Source organism: Enhydra lutris, unplaced genomic scaffold (assembly GCF_002288905.1).
Source record: "Enhydra lutris kenyoni isolate GAN:26980312 unplaced genomic scaffold, ASM228890v2 scaffoldscaffold54, whole genome shotgun sequence".
NCBI classification, from domain to species: domain Eukaryota; kingdom Metazoa; phylum Chordata; class Mammalia; order Carnivora; family Mustelidae; genus Enhydra; species Enhydra lutris.
In genome coordinates this window covers 2655311-2679586 of record NW_019154138.1, presented here as the reverse complement: position 1 = coordinate 2679586, position 24276 = coordinate 2655311, and the positions used below count along the sequence as shown (strand labels likewise).

Here is a 24276-nt window from a genome sequence, read left to right as displayed (position 1 = left end):
CCATAAACCAGGGGACTGTACCTGTGTGAGTCTGTTCCTGGTGTACGTGTGTGTTTCTGCTAGAAAATGTAATCACGAGGCCATTTCAGAGTTTATAAAATACTGTGCATAGTGTGCTGCCGTTGGTGGTGTCTGCCAAGGGACCCTGGCTTGGGGTTGCTTTTCAGTGGCCTTCCTGATAACTACGGATGAATGTTCCTTTCTCAATGTTAGCTGTGAATCTTGGAGCTCACTGTAGGTTTATTTGGTCAGAACGTCAGGAAGCTGAGTTGGAGGCTCTTTGTGCTTGTGGAGTCCACACAGGAAAGTCCTCTGGACCCCAGGAGAGCCCCCAGGGGGCCCTAGGGTCTGGAGTGGGGCAGCGTCTCTCTTGTGTACTCCTTCCCCCTCTCTTTTGCTGTCTCTGCTGATGCCCAGGAGAAGCTTGCAACCCGACTCTGTGGGAGCACCTGGGGTCTGAGAAGTGAGGCTCCCACAGCAGCCCCCCACCCCATGAGGGTCTGGAATCACCCAGCCGTCCCTTGAAGGTGTGGCATTCAGCTCCCCACAGTCCCGCAGGGGCAGGGGTGGGGTGGTGCATAAGACTTGAGGTGTGTGTCCCCCCACCAACCAGCCCCTCACCCCTTGCCCCTCCTGATGTCCCTCTGGGGACCCTGGGTCTCCATTTCTCACTTCTAAGCCTGCTTTTCTAAGACAGCCTTTCTACAGCATCTTCTTTTGGGTGGGGGGCGACCCGCAGTTTCCCTGGCATTGGTTCTAACTCAGGTCAAGGACAAACACTACCTTTGCATTATGGTCCATGCAGTTCAGCCTTGTTTTCTGATGGCTACTGTCTAAAAGGGACACCCCAGGTCTGAAGGCCTAGGCCTGGCATACCGGAGGGTGTCGTCTGGGGGCCGAGGGCCCAACAGCAGAGGGAGCCTGTGGTGACCTAGAGGGCCACGCTGGGGTTTTGGTTGAACACCTTTTTCGCATCTATCTCTCCTTCGACCATGTGGGGGTGGATGTCCACGTTCATGCCCGCGTCCTTGCATAGCTTCAGCAAGGTCCGAATGTTGTTCTTGGACAGCCTCAGGTATCTGCGCAAGACAGGGCCAGAGGGGTGAGCAGAGTGCGGAGTCACCGTCGCTTCGAACTTTATTGAAAAGAGCTCAGATTTAAGCACTGTGGGAGCTCTCACGGGAGCTGGCTCTGCAGACATTTCTGGAGCTGACAGAGATCCTACAGAAGAGTGGGACACCCCATAGAATTGGTGGGAGTTTTTATTGGTAGAGCTCTTTTGGAAATTAATTTGGCAACAAATGTGCCAGGCACCGTCCCCATCCCCGCAAGTCCCTCCACCCCCTCAAAAGTTCCTTCGTTATCATTGACTCCGGAACTCCACTAAGGCCTTAACTAATCCCAAGAGAAGTCAATGGAATGAAAAGGTATGTAAATGAAAGCGTTCATTTCGGGGTCATCAACAACAGGAAAAGAGGAGATTCCATCAACTGGGGAGTGGTTAAGCAAATAATGGGATATCCATCTCAAGGACGCTTCTGCCAGCTTTGACACGGCACTGGGTAGAAGCAGGTGTCCTACGGTGAAGGTGACATGTGATGCCACGTGGGGAGGGAGGCAACTGTCAGAGCGCCCCATCACTAACAGGTCTGGGTAACCTCAGGGATGCTGAAGCCTGGGCGAAAATACAGAACAGTGGCAATAAAAGCTGAGTAAAGTTGTAGGAAAAGGGAGTATTTTCTTTTTAATAATGCTCAAACAATTAAAAAAACAGGCCAGTGATTTAAAATCTTAGCTAAAACCCCACAATTCTGACTTACACTGGAGAGTGGAACTGATCCCTTCAACACTGTGTGGTCTAGAGAGTATATCGCCCGTCATATTCTCCGAGCTCTCCTTATTCTACCGGTGGCTTTGACCTTGTTCCTTGCTTTAGTCTAAGGGGGTGGGTCCCTTACTCAGGCCACCTGCTGGTTGGTTGCTTTGCTACGGACGATGGGGGAGGAGCTGCATACTGAAATGAGCTGGGTTTTCTACCCATCGGGAATGGTCTCCCTGTCCTTCAAGATCTGCCTGTTGCTTACCTTTTTTTTTTTTTTAAAGATTTTATTTATTTATTTGACAGACAGAAATCACAAGTAGGCGGAGAGGCAGGCAGAGAGAGAGGAGAAAGCAGGCTCCCCGCTGAGCAGGGAGCCCGATGCGGGGCTCGATCCCAGGACCCTGGGATCATGACCTGAGCCAAAGGCAGAGGCTTTCACCCACTGAGCCACCCAGGCGCCCCACCTTTTTTTTTTTTTTTTAAGATTTTATTTATTTATTTGACAGAGAGCGAGCACAAGTAGGCAGAGTGGCAGACAGAGGCAGAGGGAGAATCAGGCTCTCTGCTGAGCAGGGAGCCTGATGTGGGGCTTGATCCCAGGAACCTGGGATCATGACCTGAGCCGAAGTCAGTGGCTTAACTGACTGAACCACCCACGTGCCCCTTACCTGTTTTTACAGCCATCTGACACTGCACTCCCAACCTCATGTCTGGACTGCCTTTCTCTGACAGCACCAGGCAGGGTCTGCTCCTTCCCCTTCTGCCCTGCCCGGCCCTGGAGGGTCTCACACACATGCACACATCAGCACTCACGAAGATCCCATTCTGGACAATTTCATCTTTTCCTTGGATGTTTTTCTAGTGGCTCGTTGGATGCCATCTCTCCAAATATTCTCTTCCCGCCCTTGCAGGTTAGGAGCCCTGTCCAAATCTCTCGTCTGCCCACCATGAAGCCCAGGTCGGCCGTCGGCTGGCCAGAGTCATGAGCACCCCTCTGTCAAACTGAAAGCCATCGTCAAAGTCATCCATCCATGGAGAGGTCAAACAAGAAGCCCCCTTTGGCTGGGGGCTTGGGGGGCTGCCATTCACCCACCCATCTCTCAGCCAGTCAGTGAGCAGAGCAGACTTGGTAAGTGGGGTCACGAGACGCCAGGCATCTGAGGCCATCTGACACCTGCGGAGGAGCTCACTGCTGCTCTGTCTACAAGGACACCCAACATAGTCTGTTGTTTCCTCCTCTACTGAAGTTTCTGAGCCCTGTCCTTCACCTCTTTACAGTAAAGGCTAGCACCGGGGTTGGGAGGGGTCCTTGAATTTGGGGATGGAAATCGGCAGGTCTTGATAAAGAAGACAGAGAACACGTGAGAAGGAAGACCTCTGGTAGGGACAGTAAATACTAAAGGGCTTCACACTCTGTTCATAGTGCCTCCGGGAGTTTAAAGCCCCACACGCGCAGCAGATGGCCACCCAGGATGGTGGCGAGGACCACAGGCAACTCCACACCGAGGTGTGAAGGCTTTTAGGGGGATTTCCTGTTAAAAATAGGCCACAGACAACGCATTCTTTCTTCTTGGATCATAGTCATGGTTTCTATTGTGAAACGTATGGAAATATTGGAAGGGTGGTGCCAGCGTCCAAACACGTGGTACCCAAATGTTGTGCCCTTCCCAGAGCTTGTCCACTAGCGGGCGAGGCTGCCGGCAAACCCAGTGGCTTCAGCCCCGGAACGGCCCTTCAGGACACAAAGACAGAGCCCAGTCCTGCCCATCGCCGCTGCCCTTCCCTGGCCCAGGCTCAGCCCAGGTGTCTGCGGCAGAAGGAGATGACCAAAGCCTATTCCCGCCCGCGCCCCGCCCCTGCCCCGCCCACCAGGGCGGCTCACCGGCAGCTCAGCACCTCCTCTGGCTTCAGCATCCTCACCAGTTCCGCCTTGGGCTCGGTGCCCTTCTCCATGAGGCTCTTCAGCTTGCGCTCGTAGGAGATCTCGGTGGACCTGCTTAGTACCCAGTCCCTCAGGAGGGTCGACCTCCGACCGAAGACCGGCGTTTCCTGCAGCAGGGGGTCCAGGACGCTCTGGCGGTGGTACTGCAGGGACCGCTGAATGGACTCCAGGGCGATTGCATCCTTGATGTCGAGGTCTGCAATTGGACAGATACCAGCAGGGAGTTAGATCTGCTGGAGGGGAGAGACAGGACGGGCAGGAAGTGGGGGAGGCCTGCCAGACAGCCTGAGGTAGGAGGTCTCTTCAAGGCTCTGCAGGCTCTTCTCCGCATGGGCTTAATTCTCGCTCATCTTGACTTCCCCCCTTTCTCGCTGCCTCCTCGGCTCTCTCCCTTTCCCTCCTGTCTTCACCCCCTTCTCTCCATCTTCTCTTCTCTCCTTCCTAACCTGAAGGGAGCCTCTGCTTGGAGGAGATAGGGGAAGCTAGCAAAGATCAACTCTGAGACGGTTTTTTGTTTGGTTGGTTGGTTGGTTGAGATGAGATTTCTAAAGGAAAAACAATTTATTGGATTAAAGGGGAGAAAAGTATTGCCGGCAGGATGAACAGCATGTGCAGGCACGAGGGACAGCATGTCCAGGCATGAGGAATGGCATGTACAGGTGTGAGGAACAGCATGTCCAGGCAGGAGGAACAGAATGTCCAGGCATGAGGAATAGCATGTGCAAGCAGGAGGAACAGCATGTGCAGACAGGAGGAACAGCATGTGTGGGTGTGAGGAACAGAATATGCAGCAGGAGGAACAGCATGTGCAGGTAGGAGGAACACCATGGGCAGGGTGGAGGAATACTATGTGTATGTATGAGGAACAACATGTGCGGGTGTGAGGAACAGCATGTGCGGTGTGAGGAACAGCATGTGAGGGAGTGAGGAACAGCATGTGCAGGCAAGAGGAACAGCATGTGCAGGCGTGAGGAAGAGTATATGCAGGTAGGAGGAACAGCATGTGTGGGTGTGAGGAACAGCATGTGCAGGCAGGAGGAACAGCATGTGCGAGCGTGAGGAACAGAATGTGCAGCAGGAGAAACAGCATGTGTGGGTGTGAGGAACAGAATATGCAGCAGAAGGAACAGTATGTGCAGGTAGGAACACCATGTGCAGGTAGAAGGAATAGCATGTGCGCATATGAGGAACAGCATGTGCAGGCAGGAGGAACAGCATGTGCGGGTGTGAGGAACAGAATGTGCAGCAGGAGGAACAGCATGTGTGCATGTGAGGAGCAGTATATGTAGGTAGGAGGAACAGCATATGTGGGTGTAAGAACAGCGTATGCAGGCAGGAAGAATAGCATGTGTCGGTGTGAGGAACAGCATGTGCAGCAGGAGAAACAGCATGTGAAGGCAGAAGGAACAACATGTACAGGCAGGAGGAACAGCATGCACAAAGACACAAATATATGAAATGAAATGGTGAGTGTCTGATGTTATCCAAATATGGAGTTGGTATTGAATTAAATACTGTGAGGGCTAGTGCTTGGAGAACTTAATTTTTTCTTCTTGCTAAATGTACCACTAAGTATTTTATAGATTTTTACTGATGAGAATGGTATGTTTTCTTCCCATTTCCATTTAAATATAGAAAAAAGACTATTGTGTTACAATGTATATTTTTCTAGTTAGAATTCCTTGAGTTTTATAGATACATAATCATATCAGGGGAAAAATGAAAATATCTTCCTCCTAACATTTAGAAAAATTATGTACTCTTCTTGACATACTGCATTTGACGAACTTTCTAACACAATGTCAATAATGATGATAGCAGTCATGCCTCATTTTCTTCCTGATTTTAATTAAAATAATAAGCATTTCATAATTTAGAATGATACTTGCCACTATTTTTGGTATGTTTTATAATATTAGGAGCTTAATTCTTAATTTACATTGAGTTTTTATTAGTAATAATTGCTTGATTCTACCTTTTGCTTTTCTGTCATTTACTGACATGCTCATATGGTTTTTCCTTTACTTTATTGATGGAATAAATTATGTTCTTAGATGTTCTCATAGTGATAACCTAACCATTCCTAACCTGCTGTAAGAAATCTTATTTGTCATTAAATACTCCCCCTGAAACTAATACTATACTATGTATGAACTAACTTGAGTTTAAATAAAGTCTCAAAAGAAAATAAATAAATAAATTTCATCCTCTCAAAAAAAGGAAAAAAAGAAACTGCATTTTGTCATGGGATGTTATTAATTTCATACATCAATATATTTTCATATATTTGATTTATTGGCTAAAATTTTTAATATATTCTTTTGCATCTATATTACTTTCTTGCAAATATTTGAATATTGTGGTTCTGATGCCTTGTTGGATTAATACAGAAGTGTCTGTGTTTTATAGGTCTGGAATAGTTGAAGTGACATTGAGATTATTCATTCTTGAAAAGATAGATAGAATCTGGTTTGAAGCCTTTTGACCTGGTGACTTGTTCAGTGAGAAAGTGTCAACTGCTTTCAATTTTTACTTCAGAAATTGCTCTCTTCAAGTTTATGATGTCAATTTTAATAATTTATTGTATGAGAGGAAATGATCTATTTCTTCTAGGTTTTCAAATACATCAGAGAGAAGTGCTTCTAGTATTCTATAATAGCTCAGTTAATGTATTTCCCATCTTTGCTTATGTATTCTTTCTCATACCAAATCTTGTACATTTTTGCTCTTCTTTTTTTTTTAAGATTTTATTTATTTATTTATTTATTTATTTATTTATTTAAGCACGAATGAGGGGAGGGGTAAGGGGGAGGGAGAGGGAGAGAATCTCAAGTAGACTCTCTGCTGAGCATGGAGCCTGATGCAGGGCTTGATCTCATGACCCTGAGATCATGACTCGTGCTGAAATCAAGAGTCAGAAGCTTAACTGACTGAGCCAGCCAGGGGCCTCTTTACTCTTCTTCACAATGGTCATGAGGAGTTCATACTATTCATGACTTGCTTTTTCTAAAAGCTAGCTTTGGATTTAGGATGTAGCCTTTTAGCTAGTTTTTATCTTGCGTTTCATTAATCTCAGCTGGAATTTAATGTATGAAAGCTCTCTTTCTCATATCAATTATTTCTCTTAAAGTATTACAAATAATAAATTGTTAAAGTATTCCTTTTCTCTTTTTTTGCATTATAAAGACAAGAATTATTAATTTTAGTTGTTACTATAAATTTTCGTCTGAGGATAGATTTTGCCTTTGTTCCCATAGGTAAGAAACAGGGTTATTTTCATGAGGTTTTTTTTTTTTTTCCTCTCTGATATAGGGTATTTTAGGAATGCATTTCTTAATTTCTGACTGTTAAGTTGGGAATATCTTTTAATTTAAATTTTATTTCTAATTATTGCTTTAGGATAATGTAGGTTGCCCTAAAATCTTAACTTTTTGGAAGTTAATGTTTTCTAGGCAGTGAATAAGTAGATGAGATTTGTGGATATTTTTTAGCCACATAAAAATGCATTCTTTATTCAAATATGAAGTTATGTCTCTTTGATTCTAAAGGAGGTATATTAAAACCTCCCACTATAATTGTATTTTATTAGGTTCTTTTGCAGTTCTTTTTGCAGCTAAATAATTCTCTGTTTAGCTACTATATTTTTGGTATGTGCAGGCTTATGATTATTTATTCTCTTTAACATTTAAAAATATCCTTCTTTTACCCTACATGTTTCCTTTAGCCTTAATTCCACCTCGTCTGTTTGCATTTCATGCTTCCTCTTGGTCATCCTTTTGTTTTCAATCTTTCTATATTAAACCTGATTTTTTTTAAATGGCTAACTTTTTAAAATTAACATGTAATGTATTATTTGCCCCAGGGGTACAGGTCTGTAAATCATCAGGCTTACACATTTCACAGCAGTCACCATATCACACACCCTCCCCAATGTCCATAACCCAACCACTCTCTCCATACCCCCCTACCCCTGGCAAACCTCAGTTTGTTTTGTGAGATTGAGAATCTCTTATGGTTCGTCTCCCTCTTGATCCCATCTTGTTTCGTTTTTCCTTCCCTACCCCCCAAACCCCCAACTTTGCCTCTCAAATTCCTCATATCAGGGAGATCATGTGATAATTGTCTTTCTCTGATTGACTTATTTCGCTCAGCATGATACCCTCTAGTTCCATCCATGTCATTGCAAATGGCAAGATTTCATTTCTTTTGATGGCTACATAGTATTCCATTGTATGTATATCTATATATATTTATATATATAGACATATAGATATATGACATCTTCTTTATTCATTCATCTGTTGATGGACATTTAGTTTCTTTCAATAGTTTGGCTATTGTGGACATCGCTGCTGAAAACATTTGGGTGCATGTGCCCCTTTGGATCACTACATTTGTATCTTTAGGGTAAATACCCAGTAGTGCGATTGCTGGGTCATAGGGTAGCTCTATCTTCGACTTTTTGAGGAACCTCCATGCTGTTTTCCAGAGTGGCTGCACCAGCTTGCATTCCCACCAACAGTGTAGGAGGGTTCGCCTTTCTCTGCATCCTTGCCAGCATCTATAGTTTCCTGACTTGTTAATTTTAGCCATTCTGACTGGTGTGAGATGGTATCTCATTGTGGTTTTGATTTGTACTTCCCTGATGCCGAGTGATGTGGAGCACTTTTTCATGTGTCTCCTGGCCATCTGGACGCCTTCTTTGCAGAAATGTCTGTTCATGTCCTCTGCCCATTTCTTGATTGGATTAATTGTTCTTTGGGGGTTGAGTTTGATAAGTTCTTCATAGATTTTGGATATTAGCCCTTTATCTGTTATGTCATTTGCAAATATCTTCTCCCATTCTGTCAGTGGTCTTTTGGTTTTGTTGACTGTTTCCTTTGCTGTGCAAAAGCTTTTGATCTTGATGAAGTCCCAATAGTTCATTTTTGTCCCTGCTTCCCTTGCCTTTGGCGAAGTTTCTAGGAAGAAGTTGCTGTGGCTGAGGTCGAAGAGGTTGCTGCCTGTGTTTCCCTCAAGGATTTTGATGGATTCCTCTCTCACATTGAGGTCTTTCATCCATTTGGAGTCTATTTTTGTGTGTGGTGTAAGGAAATGGTCCAGTTTCATTTTTCTGCATATGGCTGTTCAATTTTCCCAACACCATTTGTTGAAGAGGCTGTCTTTTTTCCATTGGACATTCTTTCCTGCTTTGTCAAAGATTAGTTGACCATAGATTTGAGGGTCTACTTCTGGGCTGTCTATTCTGTTCCATTGATATATGTGTTTGTTTTTGTGCCAGTACCATACTGTCTTGATGATGACAGCTTTGTAATAGAGCTTGAAGTCTGGAATTGTGATGATACCAACTTTGGCTTTCTTTCTCAACATTCCTCTGTCTTTTTTTTTTTTTAATTTAAGATTTTTATTTATTTATTTATTTGACAGACAGAGATCACAGTAGGCAGAGACGCAGGCAGAGAGAAAGGAGGAAGCATTCTCCTCCCTGGGCAGAGAGCCCAATGCGGGGCTCGATTCCAGGACCCTGAGATCATAACCTGAGCTGAAGGCAGAGGCTTTAACCCACTGAGCCACCCAGGAGTCCCTCAACGTTCCTCTGTCTATTTGAGGTCTTTTCTGGTTCCATATAAATTTTAGGATTATTTGTTCCATTTCTTTGAAAAAAATGGATGGTATTTTGATAGGGATTGCATTAAACATGTAGATTGCTTTAGGTAGCATAGACATTTTCACAATATTTGTTCTTCCAATCCATGAGCATGGAACATTTTTCCATTTCTTTTTGTCTTCCTCAGTTTCTTTCATGCGTACTTTATAGTTTTCTGAGTACAGATTCTTTGCCTCTTTAGTTAGGTTTATTCCTAGTTGTCTTATGGTTTTGGGTGCAAATGTAAATGGGATCAACTCCTTAATTTCTCTTTCTTCTGTTTTGTTGTTGGTGTATAGAAATACAACAGACTTCTGTGCATTGATTTTATGTCCTGACACTTTACTGAATTCCTGTACAAATTCTAGCAGATTTGGAGCAGAGTCTTTTAGGTTTTCCACATAATTTTCCACATTAATTTCTTTTTGTTGTCTGATGCTGAGGCTAGGACTTCTAGTACTATGTTGAATAGCAGTGGTGATAATGGACATCCCTGCCATGTTCCTAACCTTAGCGGAAAAGTTCTCAGTTTTCCCTCATTGAGAATGATATTTACTGTGGATTTTTCATAGATGGCTTTGATGATATCGAGGTATGTACCCTTTATCCCTACACTGGGAAGAGTTTTGATGAAGAAAGGATGCTGTACTTTGTCAAATGCTTTTTCAGCATCTTTTGATGCTGAATGTATCATATGGTTCTTGTTCTTTCTTTTATTAATGTATTGTATCACATTGGTTGATTTGTAGATGTTGAACCAAACTTGCAGCCCTGGAATAAATCCCAGTTGGTCATGGTGAATAATCCTTTTAATGTACTTTTGGATCCTATTGGCTAGTATTTTGGTGAGAATTTTCACATCTGTGTTCATCAAGGATATTGGTCTGCAATTCTCTTTTTTGATGGGGTCTTTGTCTGGTTTTGGGATCAAGGTAATGCTGGCCTCATAAAATGAGTTTGGAAGTTTTCCTTCCATTTCTATTTTTTGGAACAGTTTCAGGAGAATAGGTGTTAATTCTTCTTTTAATGTTTGGTAGAATTCCCTTGGGAAGCTGTCTGGCCCTGGGCTCTTGTTTGTTGGGAGATTTTTGATGACTGCTTCAATTTCCTTACTGGTTATGAGTCTGTTCATGTTTTCTATTTCTTCCTGGTTCAGTTTTGGTAGTTTAAACGTTTCTAGGAATGCATCCATTTCTTCCAGATTGTCAAATTTGCTGGTGTATAGTTGCTTATAATATGTTCTTATAATTGTTTGTATGTCTTTGTTGTTGGTTGTGATCACTCCTCTTTCATTCATGATTTTATTTATTTGGGTCCTTTCTCTTTTCTTTTTGATAAGTGTGGTCAGGGGTTTATCAATCTTATTAATTCTTTCAAAGAACCAGCTCCTAGTTTTGTTGATTTGTTCTGTTGTTCTTTTGGTTTCTATTTCATTGATTTCTGCTCTGATCTTTATTATTTCTCTTCTCCTGCTGGGTTTAGGCTTTCTTTGGTGTTCTTTCTCCAGCTCCTTTAGGTGTAGGGTTAGGTTGTGTACCTGAGAACTTTCTTGTTTCTTGAGAAAGGATTGTATCGCTATATACTTTCCTCTCCTTTTGGAAAGGACTCTTTTTGCTGTGTCCCACAGATTTTGAAGCATTGTGTTTTCATTATCATTTGTTTCCATGAATTTTTTCAATTCTTCTTTAATTTCCTGGTTGACCCATTCATTCTTAGTAGGATGCTCTTTAGCCTCCATGTATTTGGGTTCTTTCCAACTCTCCTCTTGTGATTGAGCTCTAGCTTCAGAGCATTATGTTCTGAAAATATGCAGGGAATGATCCCAATCTTTTGGTACTGGTTGAGACATGATTTGTGACCCAGGATGTGATCTATTCTGGAGAATGTTCCACGTGCACTAGAGAAGAATGTGTATTCTGTTGCTTTGGGATGGAATGTTCTGAATGTATCTGTGATGTCCATCTTGTCCAGTGTGTCATTTAAGGCCTTTATTTCCTTGTTGATCTTTTGCTTGATCTGTCCATTTCAGTGATAGGGGTGTTAAAGTCCCCTACTATTATTGTATTGTTAATGTGTTTCTATTAATTGGTTTATATAGTTGGCTGTTCCCATGTTAGGGGCATAGATATTTAAAATTGTTAGATCTTCATGTTGGACAGACCCTTTGAGTATGATATAGTGTCCTTCCTCATCTCTTATTATAGTCTTTGGCTTAAAATATAATTGATCTGATATAAGGATTGGCACCCCAGCTTTCTTTTGATGTCCATTAGCATGGTAAATTGTTTTCCAACCCCTCACTTTAAATCTGGAGGTGTCTTTGGGTCTAAAATGAGTTTCTTATAGACAGCAGATTGATGGGTTTTGTTTTTTTATCTATTATGATATCCTGTGTCATTTGATTGGGGGCATTTAGCCCACTTACATTCAGGGTAACTACTGAAAGATATAAATTTTGTGCCATTGTATTGCCTGTAAGGTGACTGTTACTGTATATTGTCTCTGGTCCTTTCTAGTCTACTACTTTTAGGCTCTCTCTTTGCTTAGAGGACCCCTTTTCAATATTTCCTGTAGGTCTGGTTTGGTGTTTGCAAATTCTTTTAGTTTTTGTTTGTCCTGGAAGCTTTTTATTTCTCCTTATATTTTCTTTCTTTCTTTCTTTCTTTTTTTTTTTTTTTTTTTAAGATTTTATTTATTTGACAGAGATCACAAGTAGGCAGAGAGGCAGGCAGAGAGAGAGGGGGAAGCAGACTCCCCACTGAGCAGAGAGCCCGATGTGGGGCTCAATCCCAGGATTCCAGGATCATGACCTGAGCTGAAGGCAGAGGCTTTAACCCACTGAGCCACCCACGTGCCCCTCTTCTTCTATTTTCAATGATAGCCTAGCTGAATATGGTATTCTTGGCTGCATGTTTTTCTCATTTAGGGCTGTGAATATATCATGCCAGTTCTTTCTATCCTGCCAGGTCTCTGTGGATAAGTCTGCTGCCAATCTAATATTTTTACCATTGTATGTTAGAGACTTCTTGTCCAGGGCTGCTTTTAGCATTTTCTCTTTGTCACTAAGACTTGTAAGTTTTACTATTAGATGACAGGGTGTGGACCTATTTCTATTGATTTTGAGGGGGGTTCTCTGTGCCTCTTGGGTTTTGATGCTTGTTCCCTTTGCCATATTAGGGAAATTCTCTACTGTAATTTGCTCCAATATGCCTTCTGCTCCCCTCTCTCTTTCTTCTTCTTCTGGAATCCCAATTATTCTAATATTGTTTCATCTTATAGTATCACTTATCTCTCGAATTCTCCCCTTGTGGTCCAGTAGTTATTTGTCTCTCTTTTGCTCAGCTTCTTTATTCTCCGTCATTTGGTCTTCTATATCACCAGTTTTCTCTTCTGCCTCATTTATCCTAGCGGTAAGAGCCTCCATTTTTTTTTATTGCATCTCATTAATAGCTTTCTTGATTTCAGCTTGGTTAGATTTTAGTTCTTTTATTCCTCCAGAAAGGGCTTTTATTTCTCCAGACAGGGCTTCTCTAATATCTTCCATGCCTTTTTCAAGCCCAGCTAGCTCCTTAAGAATCGTCATTCTGAAGTCTAGATCTGACATATTATTAATGTCTGTATAGATTAGGTCCCTAGCCTTTGGTACTGCCTTTTTTGTTTGTTTGTTTGTTTTGTTTTGTTTTGTTTTGTTTTGGTGAGTTTTTCCAGCCTTGTCATTTTATCCAGAGAAGAATATATGAATGAGGGAATAAAATACTAGAAGGGTGGCAAAGACATAAGAAAAATGGATGCTAACCAAATCAGAAGAGATGCCAAATCAGGGGGAGAAGAATGGGGGTAAAATGAAATTAAAAAAAATAAAAAATTAAAAAATATATATATATACACACATTAGACTGGTGAATAGAACAGAGCCACCCTCTTGATTTTGGGTGTATTTTGGTCTGTTAGAAGAAACTACCTCCCAAAATTTTAAAGAAAGAAAAACATATATATACAAAAATAAGGGTAAACACAATGAAGGGATGGAATATGACTGTAAAGATGAACATTTTTTAAAAATTCTAAAAAAGGAATGGATAATATAAGTTGGTTGGAAAAAGAAAGAAAAAGAAAGTGGAGAGAATTTGCTCAGGCTGGAGACTAGAACAAAGCCCTGTGCTAGATTTAGGGTATATTTTGATCTATTAGAAGAAATTGTATCCCAAAACTTTTTAGAGGAAAAAACCTGATATGTATACAAAAAATAAAGTTAGATACAATGAAAGATAAAATGTGACTATAATAATGAAGTTTTAAAAAGATTTTTTTTAAAGAAAGGTATTGTTAAGATAAAGTAGTTAAAAAACGTTAAAAGAGGAAAGAGGAAAAGTTTAAAAAATTAGAATAAGAAAAAAATAAAATTAAAAAAAGTAAAGTTTGAAAGATTAAAGGATCATTGGGAAAAAGTGACGAATTCTATGCGCTGCTTTCCCTTAGCTCTGGAGTTCAGTGTTCTCCTTGATCAGTGAGCTTGGTCTTGGCTGGATCTTGCTGATCTTCTGGGGGAGGGGCCTGTTGTAGTGATCCTCAAGTGTCTTTGCCCGAGGCGGAATTGTACCGCTCTTGCCAGGGGCCCGGCTGTCATCTGCTCGGGTTCCCTCTCTGGAGCTTTTGTTCCCTGAACGCTTTCCATTGAGCTCTTCCATTGAGCTCTGGAGGACGGGAATGAAAATGGCAGCTTCCCAGTCTCCAGGCTGGAGGAGCTGAGAGCTTGGAGCCCCACTCTTCAGTGCACCCTCAGAGAAAAGCGCTCAATCCCGCCCATCTCCCTGGTCTCCAGCTGTGCTCCGAGCTCACCCGGCTTGTGGCCAAATGTTTCTGTCTCTGGCACATGACTCAAGCCCCGCTTGAAGTCTCCAAACCCAAGGTAGATTCCTGCCTCCAGAGGAGGAAGGTGAGTCTCCCTGGATCTGCCACTTGTGGAGCCCCTGCTCAAAGAGCAATGGTCCGACTGTGCCACGGATCATAGTTTAAGGTAACCCCGAGTTGAGAGCTCACTCCTCCACTCCATCTCTGTAGCCGGCTTCCCTGCTCTAATACCTGCAAGCTCTGCTACACTCAGACACCCCTGATCCTTCTGTGACCCTGTGGGACCTGAGACCATGCTGTTCCCGTGTGGGCTCCACCCCTGCTTGGCCTCTGGAGCGATGTCCCTAGGTGGAGCAGACTTCTAAAAGTTCAGATTTTGTGCTCTGTTGCTCTGCCGCTTGCCTGGAGCCGGCACCTCTCCCCACTGTCTATCTTCCTGTCTCTTTGGATTCACTTCTCCATACTTCCTACCTTTCAGAAAGTGGTCAATTTTCTGTTTCTAGAATTGCTGCTCTTCTTCTCTTCGATCTCCTGTTGGGTTTGTAGGTGTTTGGAATGGTTTGATAACTATCTAGCTGATCTCCTGCTACCTGATGTCATCTCAGTCTGCTACTCCTCCACCATCTTGAACCCCCCCGCCCCGTAAACCTGATTTTCAGTCTGTCTAGATGCTGATTTTTAAACCAATTAATTTAAACCAATTAGTTTAAACTAGTTTAACTAGTTTGGTGCCTCTGCTCTCACCTAGAGCATTTTTCCCCCTTTGTAAGTAAAGCATTCTTCCTGTAAGCCTGCAAGATTTCATCAATAAAGTTCAGGAATTTTACTGGGATATGTCTGGGGGGAATGAGTCTAGATCCCCCACAGTTATGTAAATGGAGGAACAGCCTCCTGGGAAGATGCTGTGATTTGCCCAAGGTCTCATATCAATTAGGGGCTGTATTGGGACTCTCTAGCCCTAGTCTGGCATTCTGGATTGACAGCAGGTCCCTGGCCAGGGGGCCTGAGGAGTCCCTATTTATGCATATTGGAAACTGGTGTTCTGTTCTAGAAGAATCATGAGCTGTGTGTCCTCATTAACACAAATGGGAAATCCCTTGGAGAAAGAACCATAGCCTTTTCTGAGATATCTGAGCACTGTCTGGGTCAAGGTAGGTCTCATGTAGGAAAGAAGAGTAGTCATATAAATGGTAATGATAATTAAACACATGAACTTAGAGGTAGTGAGTGACTTAGGTGTCCAGCAGTGTTCAAGGAGCTTTCTGGGGGGGGGGGGCACTAGAGTCTCACAAGCATATCCTGTCCATTTAACAAAATGAGAAAGCTGAGGATTGGAGACATTAAGTCATGTGCCCAAGACACCAGGGCTAAGTAGTTGGGGGATCCAAGAAAATGTGAACCTAGGTTGCTGGTGCCCAGAAAAAGGCTATCATCTGGGCAAAAATGACACATATTCCTGAGTCTGTGGCTGAACAAGCAAGTGTGATTTCTAGAGGGCTGTGTTTGGGTCTCCCGGGGCTTAGTCTGTACTCATGGAAACAGAGGGTTATCATTGCCCTCCAGACCTCCACATTAAGGATGTCTTTCTGCACTGGCACCTACAGAAAGCTCTGGGCATAGGTGCCAGGGGAGAGAAAGTCAAAAGAATGCCCCCTTCTAGTCTAGCAGCTCAGACTCTGCCAAGATTTATTTGGAAACATGTTCCAATTGCTTTCCCAGGGTCTTTTACTGGCCCAAAGCTGGAGTGACCTTTTACAGATTCAGAACCAACTTGGTGGTCCTCCGACAGGGGCTGGGGGAGCGGTGAAAGAGGAAGGGGAAACGGAAAAGGCTGTCCTCCGGGAATTCAAGGGAGGAGAAGTCGTGGGCAGAGGGGAGTGGCCCATGGCACACAGCGTGGTGGGGCAGAGGCTGATGGCAAGGTGGTGGTCAGTGGCAGGATGGACGTGGCATTTCAGCTGGTGAGAGGAGTGAATGGGTGCTTCTGTGAAAATGAGGAGAGGAGACAAATATGAAATAATCAGCTCTGAAAAGCACTATGGTTCGCATTGGGGTGGTCACTGCTGTTTTCTATTGGCTTTGGGGCTCTGGAGCTGGAGACAGTGATCTATCCCTCGGGGGGTGGGCGGGGCACACCGTGTTTCAGAGATTTTGATCCTGGGGCCACCGCAACATTACAAATGTGGGCGAGTAGAAGCTGTTGTTTCTGTACAGACCCAGTGGACACATGCAGTGTTGTGTCTGATGATGGTCATTCCGCAGACCCTTGCTCCCTGGATCACAGAAATGTAATGTCAGGAGAGCAAAGAGCTCACTCTGCTGCTAGGGAAACCAGGACAGCGATGATTCAGGATACTGAGTGGGTCTGGGGAGGCCAGAACCAGAAGTCCTGCTCTAGAATACCCTTCCTCGATCCCTGTGTATCTCCACTTGGACTCCTGCCCCAGCCCTTAACTGGCCCCATGCCCTTCCCAGGAGCTGCTTTGTCTGGAACTTGACTCCAAAACCAGATCCTGTCCACTCATGGCAGGCCTCTTGCTGGCCTGCACAGGAAGCTCCTTTGCCCTGCTCAGACTCAGCCCTGACCCAGTTCCTGGAGACCACACTTGGATGCCCTGGTGGTTCATGGGAGCCTCTGAGCACCTGCTACCCCCCAGTGGCCATTTATTGTATTACATCAGGTAGGAAAAAAGTCCCCTCTTTGAACAGGGTGCATTTGTCTTGGCGGGAAGCCGGCAATGCAGAAAACCAAAGAACTGTTCCACCTGTCCTGCTGGCATTTTTGTGCAGTGTCATGAAAAGAATTATTTAATCAGCTGGTATGTGAGTTTCTCTTAGGGAAGGAACGGCCTTTGTTTAGGAAAGTATCTTGATAGATTCCTTTTGAGTGTGGACTGAGACAGGGAAACAAAGGAAAGTGAGTGACCCTTCCAGGTAACAAGCCAGCGGGAACTGTGGGGGTGAGGACAGCAGAGGATGGAGGAGAGGGTAGAGGAAAGAGAGAGGAAGAAGCGGGAGCTAGGCAGGCCCAGGACCAGGGTGAGAACAGCCACGGCGGGAGGGACAAAATTTAAGCAGGTGTTCACTCTCGGGCTCATGCAAGTGCAGAGTCAGAACTGGAGAGTGAGCGCCTCCTTAAACCTTGGGACCTGGGTGGTGGCTGGGCTCACTTTCCCGCCAGTGCATGGGTGAGCAAAACAGCTGGAGGGGAACCCCCTGTAGGCAAATGCATTCAGGGACCATCTCCTGGTGGCAGGGGACAAAAGATTTGGGAGAACCCTGAAGGGAGTTTCATAATTCCGTTTTTTGTTTTTTGTAGAATCCTGCCATGAAGTTCTTTCCCTTCATTGCCCCAAACCTTCGGTGAAGTCTGTTTACACACAAAGGCTTCATGTGAGAGGCTTGGGGGCAAATGAAGGAAACAGAGCTGTGTTCTGTGTCTGTGTGCAGTGGCAGGGCGCAGGGAGCAGGGAGCAACGACTGGAATCAAGATCTGCAGATGCTCAGGGGTTCAGCGGAACTTGGACTTCAGAGCCAGACTTGCACCGGGAATCACAGAAAATTTGGGAAAGATGTAGGGTCTCCCATAAGTCATATGTCAGTCAATCTATCTATCTATATCTGTGTCTGTATCCACATCTATATCTATCTATAAACCTTTTATTTTGGAGTAATTTTAGATTTGCTGAAGGGTTGGCAAGATGGTATAGAGAGCTCCTGGGCACTGCTTGCTCAGTTTCCCTCAGTGGGTAAGTTCCCTGAGGGGTAAGTTTCATCTTACACAAGCGGGGCACATTCATCAAAACTCAGAAATTAAGGGACGCCTGGGTGGCTCAGTTGGTTAAGCAGCTGCCTTCGGCTCAGGTCATGATCCCAGCGTCCTGGGATCGAGTCCCACATCGGGCTCCTTGCTCATCGGGGAGCCTGCTTCTCCCTCTGCCTCTGCCTGCCATTCTGTCTGCCTGTGCTTGCTCTCTCTCCCTCTCTCTCTCTCTCTGACAAATAAATAAATAAAATCTTAAAAAAAAAAAAACTCAGAAATTAACATGGGCACCTAACAGCTTTTTTGGATTTCTCCAGTTTCCCCACTGAAGTGTTGTTCTAGGATTCAGTCCAGGATCCTGCACGGCATTTAGAGCCAATCATATTTAAATCTGATAGGCAAGTGAGTGCAGTCTGGTTTCAACGGCTTGAGTGTATCAAACGAGAAGGGGAGAAAGGACGTTTTGCTGGGCACAATGGGAGCACTTTGGTGCAGGAGAATTGGCAGCTCCTGCTGGAAAGCTTCTGCCCATTCCTCCTTTGGGCTAATTGGAATCCCTTCCATCTTTCTCCAACCACACACCTCCTCTCCAAGAAGCCAGGCACAATAAAAGCAATTGTTTTTCCAACACAATGGTCTAGACCACCTGAGCATTTCAGCATTTTTTTTTCCTTAGAAATAATTATTTGCCACCATTTATGGAGTACCTAGTCTGTATTGGGGTGCATGCTTTATATGCCTCCTTTCATGAAACTGGACTGGGAGGCAAGTCATGCCATTGTCCCATTTTATAGATGTGAAAACCAAGCCCCAGAGATGGAGCGGCGGACCCACTCCTGTTCACACAACTCTGAGTTCACTACAGAGTGGTGGACCCAAGATTCGAACCCTGGGCAGCCCTGGGAACTGGAGACGGGGCATAACTTAGCATACCTCTTCTTGGGTGTGAGCCACACATGGCAGGTTTCGGGCCAGCCGGTGTGGTACCTCGTATGCTACCCTGACATTGTCACAGTACCTAATTAGACAACTTGGAGCTCACGAGGTTGCTGTCACCAGCTTTAGGAATGGCATGGGGGGGGCACATGCTGCTGCACCTGAGAAGAGAACCCCTGCCCCAGTGGGGGTGGAGCCTAGATTTCCACCTGCTTGCCATCCGGGTCACACCCAGCTTGTGCTGAGAGCCCTGAAGAGTCACGTGGGGCTCTGCCAAGGCTCACAGCTGCCGGGCTGACGTGGGTACTGCTGCTCTGGAAACACTGTGAGCGTCCTGTCCCTCTGAGAGGCGGGCGATTAGGGAGGACGGGAGGACGGCCTGGCACCCCAGGACCAAGATGCTTCCCTTACCGGATTTCCTGGGGCCATCCTTGGTGTAGCTGCTGGGAATCATGCTAAGGCGTTTTCCCTTTGGGTCCACGCTGCCGTAGATCTTTCCGTGCACGGTGGGGTCCCTGTCCTTCTTGGTGCTTTGCCTTCGGGACTTGGAGGGGTGTGGGAAAGAAGTTAAATCACAAGGAACAGGTCTCGGCATGGCCTCCTCCACCCCCAAAATGAGTGATTTCAAGGGTTTGCTTGAAAGCAGGCAAAGGGGCCAAAGGAGAGGCCGCTCTAGGCCCTGGGGCCGGTGAGGGGGGCAGGGAGGGCAGGTTGGTGCCTGCTCACCCACTCCTCACTTTTGGTCCCACCTGTCTCAGAGGGAGGTCATGAGGGGTCACGGAAGCCGCAGCCCTCAGGGGACAGGGAGGCCCCGGGGGTTCTCATGGCGGGGAAGTGCCTGCTGAGAGGAGGAAGACAGGCACCTGGGAAGAAGGACCCTCTACCACAGGACCGGTCTCCATCGGGTGGGGCAGTGTGTGGCATGAGGGCTGGAGGGGTAAAGGGGCAGGTGATTCATTTGGGGGTTCATGTGGGGCAGGGGTGGGTTTTAGAGCCTTAAATTTTAAAAAATGCAACCGGGCTCTGTGCAGGAGCAGAGCGGGGACCCTCTCAGCGTGGGAAGCCCGTGTCACCTGCTTGGCAGACGCCACCTGGCGGTTCCCTTTCTGCTGTTTCAGGATGTTTAGGTCTTTCTTTCCTTCCTTCCCATTTGTTTTAGGGGCAGTTACCCCCTTGGGTTTCTGCTTGAAGACAGAGAGGATTGCCCTGTGATTGTCTGGTGGGCAGAGGCCACCCTCTGTCCCCACAGAGGGACGGCACGCTGGTGAGCGGGCTGCCCCCTCCCACCTCCAGATTTGGCCTCCATGGTGGCACTTCTGTCCCCACTCCCACAATTGTCCTTCTGCCTCCAGACACACCCCGGTGTAATGTCACACTGCCTTAAAAACTTAAAAACTTCAGGTCTGACTGTCCCTCCCAACCTCAGAACCCACCCCTAGCTCCCTATTACCCTCTATACAAGGGCCCCTCTCCCCAACCTGGTAGGGATGCCTTCTGACCCCCAATCGGCCTATGCAGCTGTGACTTCCCTGCCGAGGCCTCCAGTCTGAAACCACAGGAAGGCCACCGTGTCTCAGAGTCCAGCCAGGACCCTTCCTCTGTCCCCAGGGCTCCCTCCTCTCCCAAGCCCTCCCCATCTTATCATCACAATTCATCCTGCCTCTCTCTTTTCTCGGGGGCTTCTCGGGGCATACGTGGACTTTCTTGTGCGCCTGCCTGGCTTTCTTCTCCTATCAGGCAGGCAGGGAGGACGCATTCATTAGGGAGTTCCAGGGTCCAGCGGGGAGGGGCCTGCAGACGGACCTCCAGGCCCATCTATGAGGGTTGGGGATGCCCGAGTTCCTCAAGGAAAGCTGAATGGACTGGGTCTCCACTTGTGGTGGTTGTGGAGACACGGCAGCCGGGACTGGTCTCCAGGTCAGACGCCTGGTGGGGATCCTGCTCCATTGCTTGGTGGCTGAGCAGCCGTGGCTTGGTTTCCTCCTCCAGAGACGGAGGGAAGAGGAGGATCTATCTCCTAGAGTTATTCTGAGAAATTAATGAATCCCTGTGCAGATGCCAGGAGAAGGGAGAGGAGGCCACAGACAGCACCTCTCCAACTATCTACATTAAAGGACCCCCCCCAACCTGTGCTGTCTGAGACATTTCCTGGAATCACAGGAGCTTCTTTCAAAATCCAGGTGCCTCTGGGAAGGATAATGATGCTTGAAGATTGCATTGTATTTTCTATTTTTTAAAAAGATTTAAAAAATTTACTTTTTTTGAGAGAGGGAGAGGGAGCACAAGACTGCAGGAGAAGTGGGAGGGAGAAGCAGACCTCCTGCTGAGCAGGGAGCCGGATGCCCTGCTCGATCCCAGGACCCTGAGCCCAAGGCAGATGCTTAACTGACTGAGCCACCCAGGTGCCCCTTCATTGTATTTTCAATTTAAAATTCGTTCCCTTCCTGAATCCAAAATTATTTCCAGCAAATGCCACATTAAAGGTAAGGCTGTGAAAACATTATTAGAATATGATTTTCATGAGAAGAAATGCCTGTTAATCATAGAAGTGGATGTAAATTTCTGTGAGTGATATTGAGTTCTGAGCGACCCAGCAGTTGAAATGGGGGCAGGAGGTAGCCTATCCATAAATCACTAGCACCTGAATGTAAAATATGTTTATCAGGATGTGATTTAGTAAGTTTGATGGAACGGGCACTCAGATCTTTCTGAATATAAATAAGTATAAATAAGTAAGCATATACACAGAAGGGAGGTTTTGGAAAGACGGGGGGGGGGGGCACCACAGTTTTTGGAGTGGTTGGAACCGAGAAAGTGGAAGTGACTATGGGGAGTTGACCTGACAAAGCCCATGAGCTTGAGAACAGGGTAAGTCTGACTTGGAGTCCTGGCTTGGCCCTTCATTAATTCGGTAAGCGCAGGCACATATCTTCTCTGACCCTCACTCAGCTTCATTACCTCCCGTGAGCTGGGGTGGGTAAGAATTGTGTCTCCCTTGCAGCCCTGCGGGGAGCAGTTGGCAAGATAACACGCGTGCGATGCTGAGCTCAGGGCCTGGCACACAGTAAATGCTAAATAAACGTTAGCACTGTCATTAGTAATACCATTTTCCACCCCTTCTTCTCTGGGGGCTGGGGAATTCAAGATCAGGCAGCATCTTCTACAGAGGAGACCACTTTCTAAGAACACAGCTTGATTTTCCAATAGATGATGGACCTGGGGGATTTCTGGGGGAAACTGATGTAAAACTCATTGCCATAGTTCCTGGAAAAAGAGGGAAGGGCAGTGCTATAGACTGAGTGTCTGTGACCTCCCCCCACCCCAATTCCTACGGTGAAAGTCTAACTTGCCATGTGATGGCATTAGGAAGGGAGCCTTGGGGGGGGGGGTGATTAGATCATGAGGGTGGAACCCTCTAGAATGGGATTAGTGACCTTATAAAAGAGACCACAGAGAGGTTTTCCCTCTCTTCCTTCCTGTGAGGACGCAGCAAGAAGGTGGCCATCTGTGAAGAAAGAGTTGGGCCCTCATCAGACACCAAATCTGCCAGCACCTTGATCTTGGGCTTCCCAGCCTCTAAAACTGGGAGAAGTTAGTTTCTGCTGTTCATAAGCTACCCAATCTATGGTATTCTATTATAGCAGCCCCAAAGGAATAAGACCCGAGGATGAGAACTAGTTGTGATACAGGGTAGAAAAGAGGTTTGTTAGTGGGAGTCCCAGTGGGATAGTGTCAGTGGAGACTGAATGCCCTTTGACGCTAGAGCCATCATCAGGACTTAAGTGTCTGGGGACAGTGGGGAGGACCCATTCTGCCACCACCAAGATCTTAGAAGCTATTGGCCCTAAACTCTTCTGGAACACTGACCGAGACAGCCTTAATGCTCCCCTCACCTTGATTAAACTCCTGATAGATTCCTTCCTGTCTCTAGGGCCATGACTGCTCTTTTCTCTTCCTTTAAAAACTGGCACTTGTAAGTTCTTTTTCTGCCCTTTGAGATGTAAGTCTTTTCCTAGCCTCTTGCCAGCTTTATAATCCAGGAATGTTCTTCTAAAGGACCTGGAAGCCATCCCTTTGAAATGTAATCATCAGAGGACACCTGGATGGCTCAGTTGGTTAAGGGTTAAGCATCTGCCTTTCACTCAGGTCATGATCTTGGGGGTCCTTGGATCAAGCCCCATGTCGGGCTCTCTGCTCAGTGGGGAGTCTGATTCTCTCTCTCCCTTTCCCTTTCCCCTGTTCGTGCTCTTTCTCTCTCATATAAATAAGTAAAATCTTTTAAAAAAAGAAGAAATGTGGGGTGCCTGGGTGGCTCAGTCGGTTAAGCATCTGTCTTCAGCTCGGGTCATGATCTTGGGGTCCTGGGATTGAGCCCCACATCGGGCTCTCTGCTTAGCGGGGAATCTGTTTCTCCCTCTCCCTCTGCAGCATCCCCTGCTTGTGCTCTCTTGCTCTCTCCCTCTCTCTCTCTCTGTCAAATAAATAAATAAAACCTTAAAAAAAAAAAGATGAAATGTAATCATCAGGAAAGAGAGCACCCCATCCTCCCAGTCTCTATGGGAAGGTAGGAGTCTAATAACTTGAGCGACAAGTGGCCAACACAGCTGGCCTAACCACATGGACAACTTCCCCTGTCTCCCCCCAGGATTTTTCTACTAGTTCACTCCCTTGCTTAAAGCTCCTCCTGCCTTCTGTTTTCTGGGAGTCAAGTTCAATCTCTCCCCTATTGGAATAGCCTTGAGTTTAGCTGCCTTGCAGCTTTGCTGGGGCAGTCCATACCTGGAGATCATACACTTGCTTTTTCTTCCCCTGCCTCCGCTCCAGCCACTCCAGCACCCGCGTGAGGTCTGACATCCGCCTCTCCTCCGCCGTTCTCCACGTGGACTTCCTCTCTGTGGGCATTGCATTCTTTAGGTGCTCTGATTTCTCCGTCATTTAGGAGTCCTGGCTGTGTGCTGGGTTCAGGAAGGTGGCTCACTCTTGCTTTGTCGATCCCTCTGTTTCTGGTAGCTGGCCTGGAGCACCTCGGTTGGCAGGGTGTGGCCTTTAGGTGGTGGATGGAAGAGGCAGAGGTAGGCTGACAGCTGGGATGTTGGCCTCCCAAGAGTGGGAGGTCTGCAAGGTGATTGTGAGGTCACTGTCAGGCTGGCCTGTGGGGGCAGAGTGGGGTCCAACATCGGCTTCCCCACACGGTCGCTGCCCCTCTGGAGTCCCTTGTTGGGACTCCGCCATGACTTCCCTCATGGCTTCTCCACCTCCACTTCCACAGAGCTCCTAAACAGAGGTCACATATCTCCCTTTCTCAAGAAACTTCA

The 24276-nt window shown here is 46.0% G+C and overlaps 1 protein-coding gene across 1 annotated transcript; it reads right to left on the bottom strand.

Moving 5' to 3' along the window:
* Positions 1 to 931: 931 nt before the first annotated feature.
* LOC111157317 (chromosome unknown C16orf78 homolog) lies at positions 932 to 23896 on the bottom strand. Its single transcript, XM_022518621.1, has 5 exons — positions 23741 to 23896; positions 20008 to 20145; positions 19373 to 19481; positions 3705 to 3960; positions 932 to 1079 (listed from the first exon to the last, which is right to left on the bottom strand). Exons 1-5 carry the CDS (start codon positions 23894 to 23896, stop codon positions 932 to 934), a joined length of 807 nt encoding a protein of 268 aa, XP_022374329.1.
* Positions 23897 to 24276: the final 380 nt, after the last annotated feature.

Excerpts from the sequence above, each read along its gene's own strand:
- LOC111157317 (XM_022518621.1), bottom strand. The coding sequence starts at position 23,896 with ATGACGGAGAAATCAGAGCACCTAAAGAATGCAATGCCCACAGAGAGG. Across the intron at positions 20,146-23,740 it reads AGCAAGTGTATGATCTCCAG|CAGAAACCCAAGGGGGTAAC; the intron begins GTATGGACTGCC and ends TCTGTCTTCAAG. Across the intron at positions 3,961-19,372 it reads GGATGGCCCCAGGAAATCCG|ACCTCGACATCAAGGATGCA; the intron begins GTAAGGGAAGCA and ends GTCCAATTGCAG.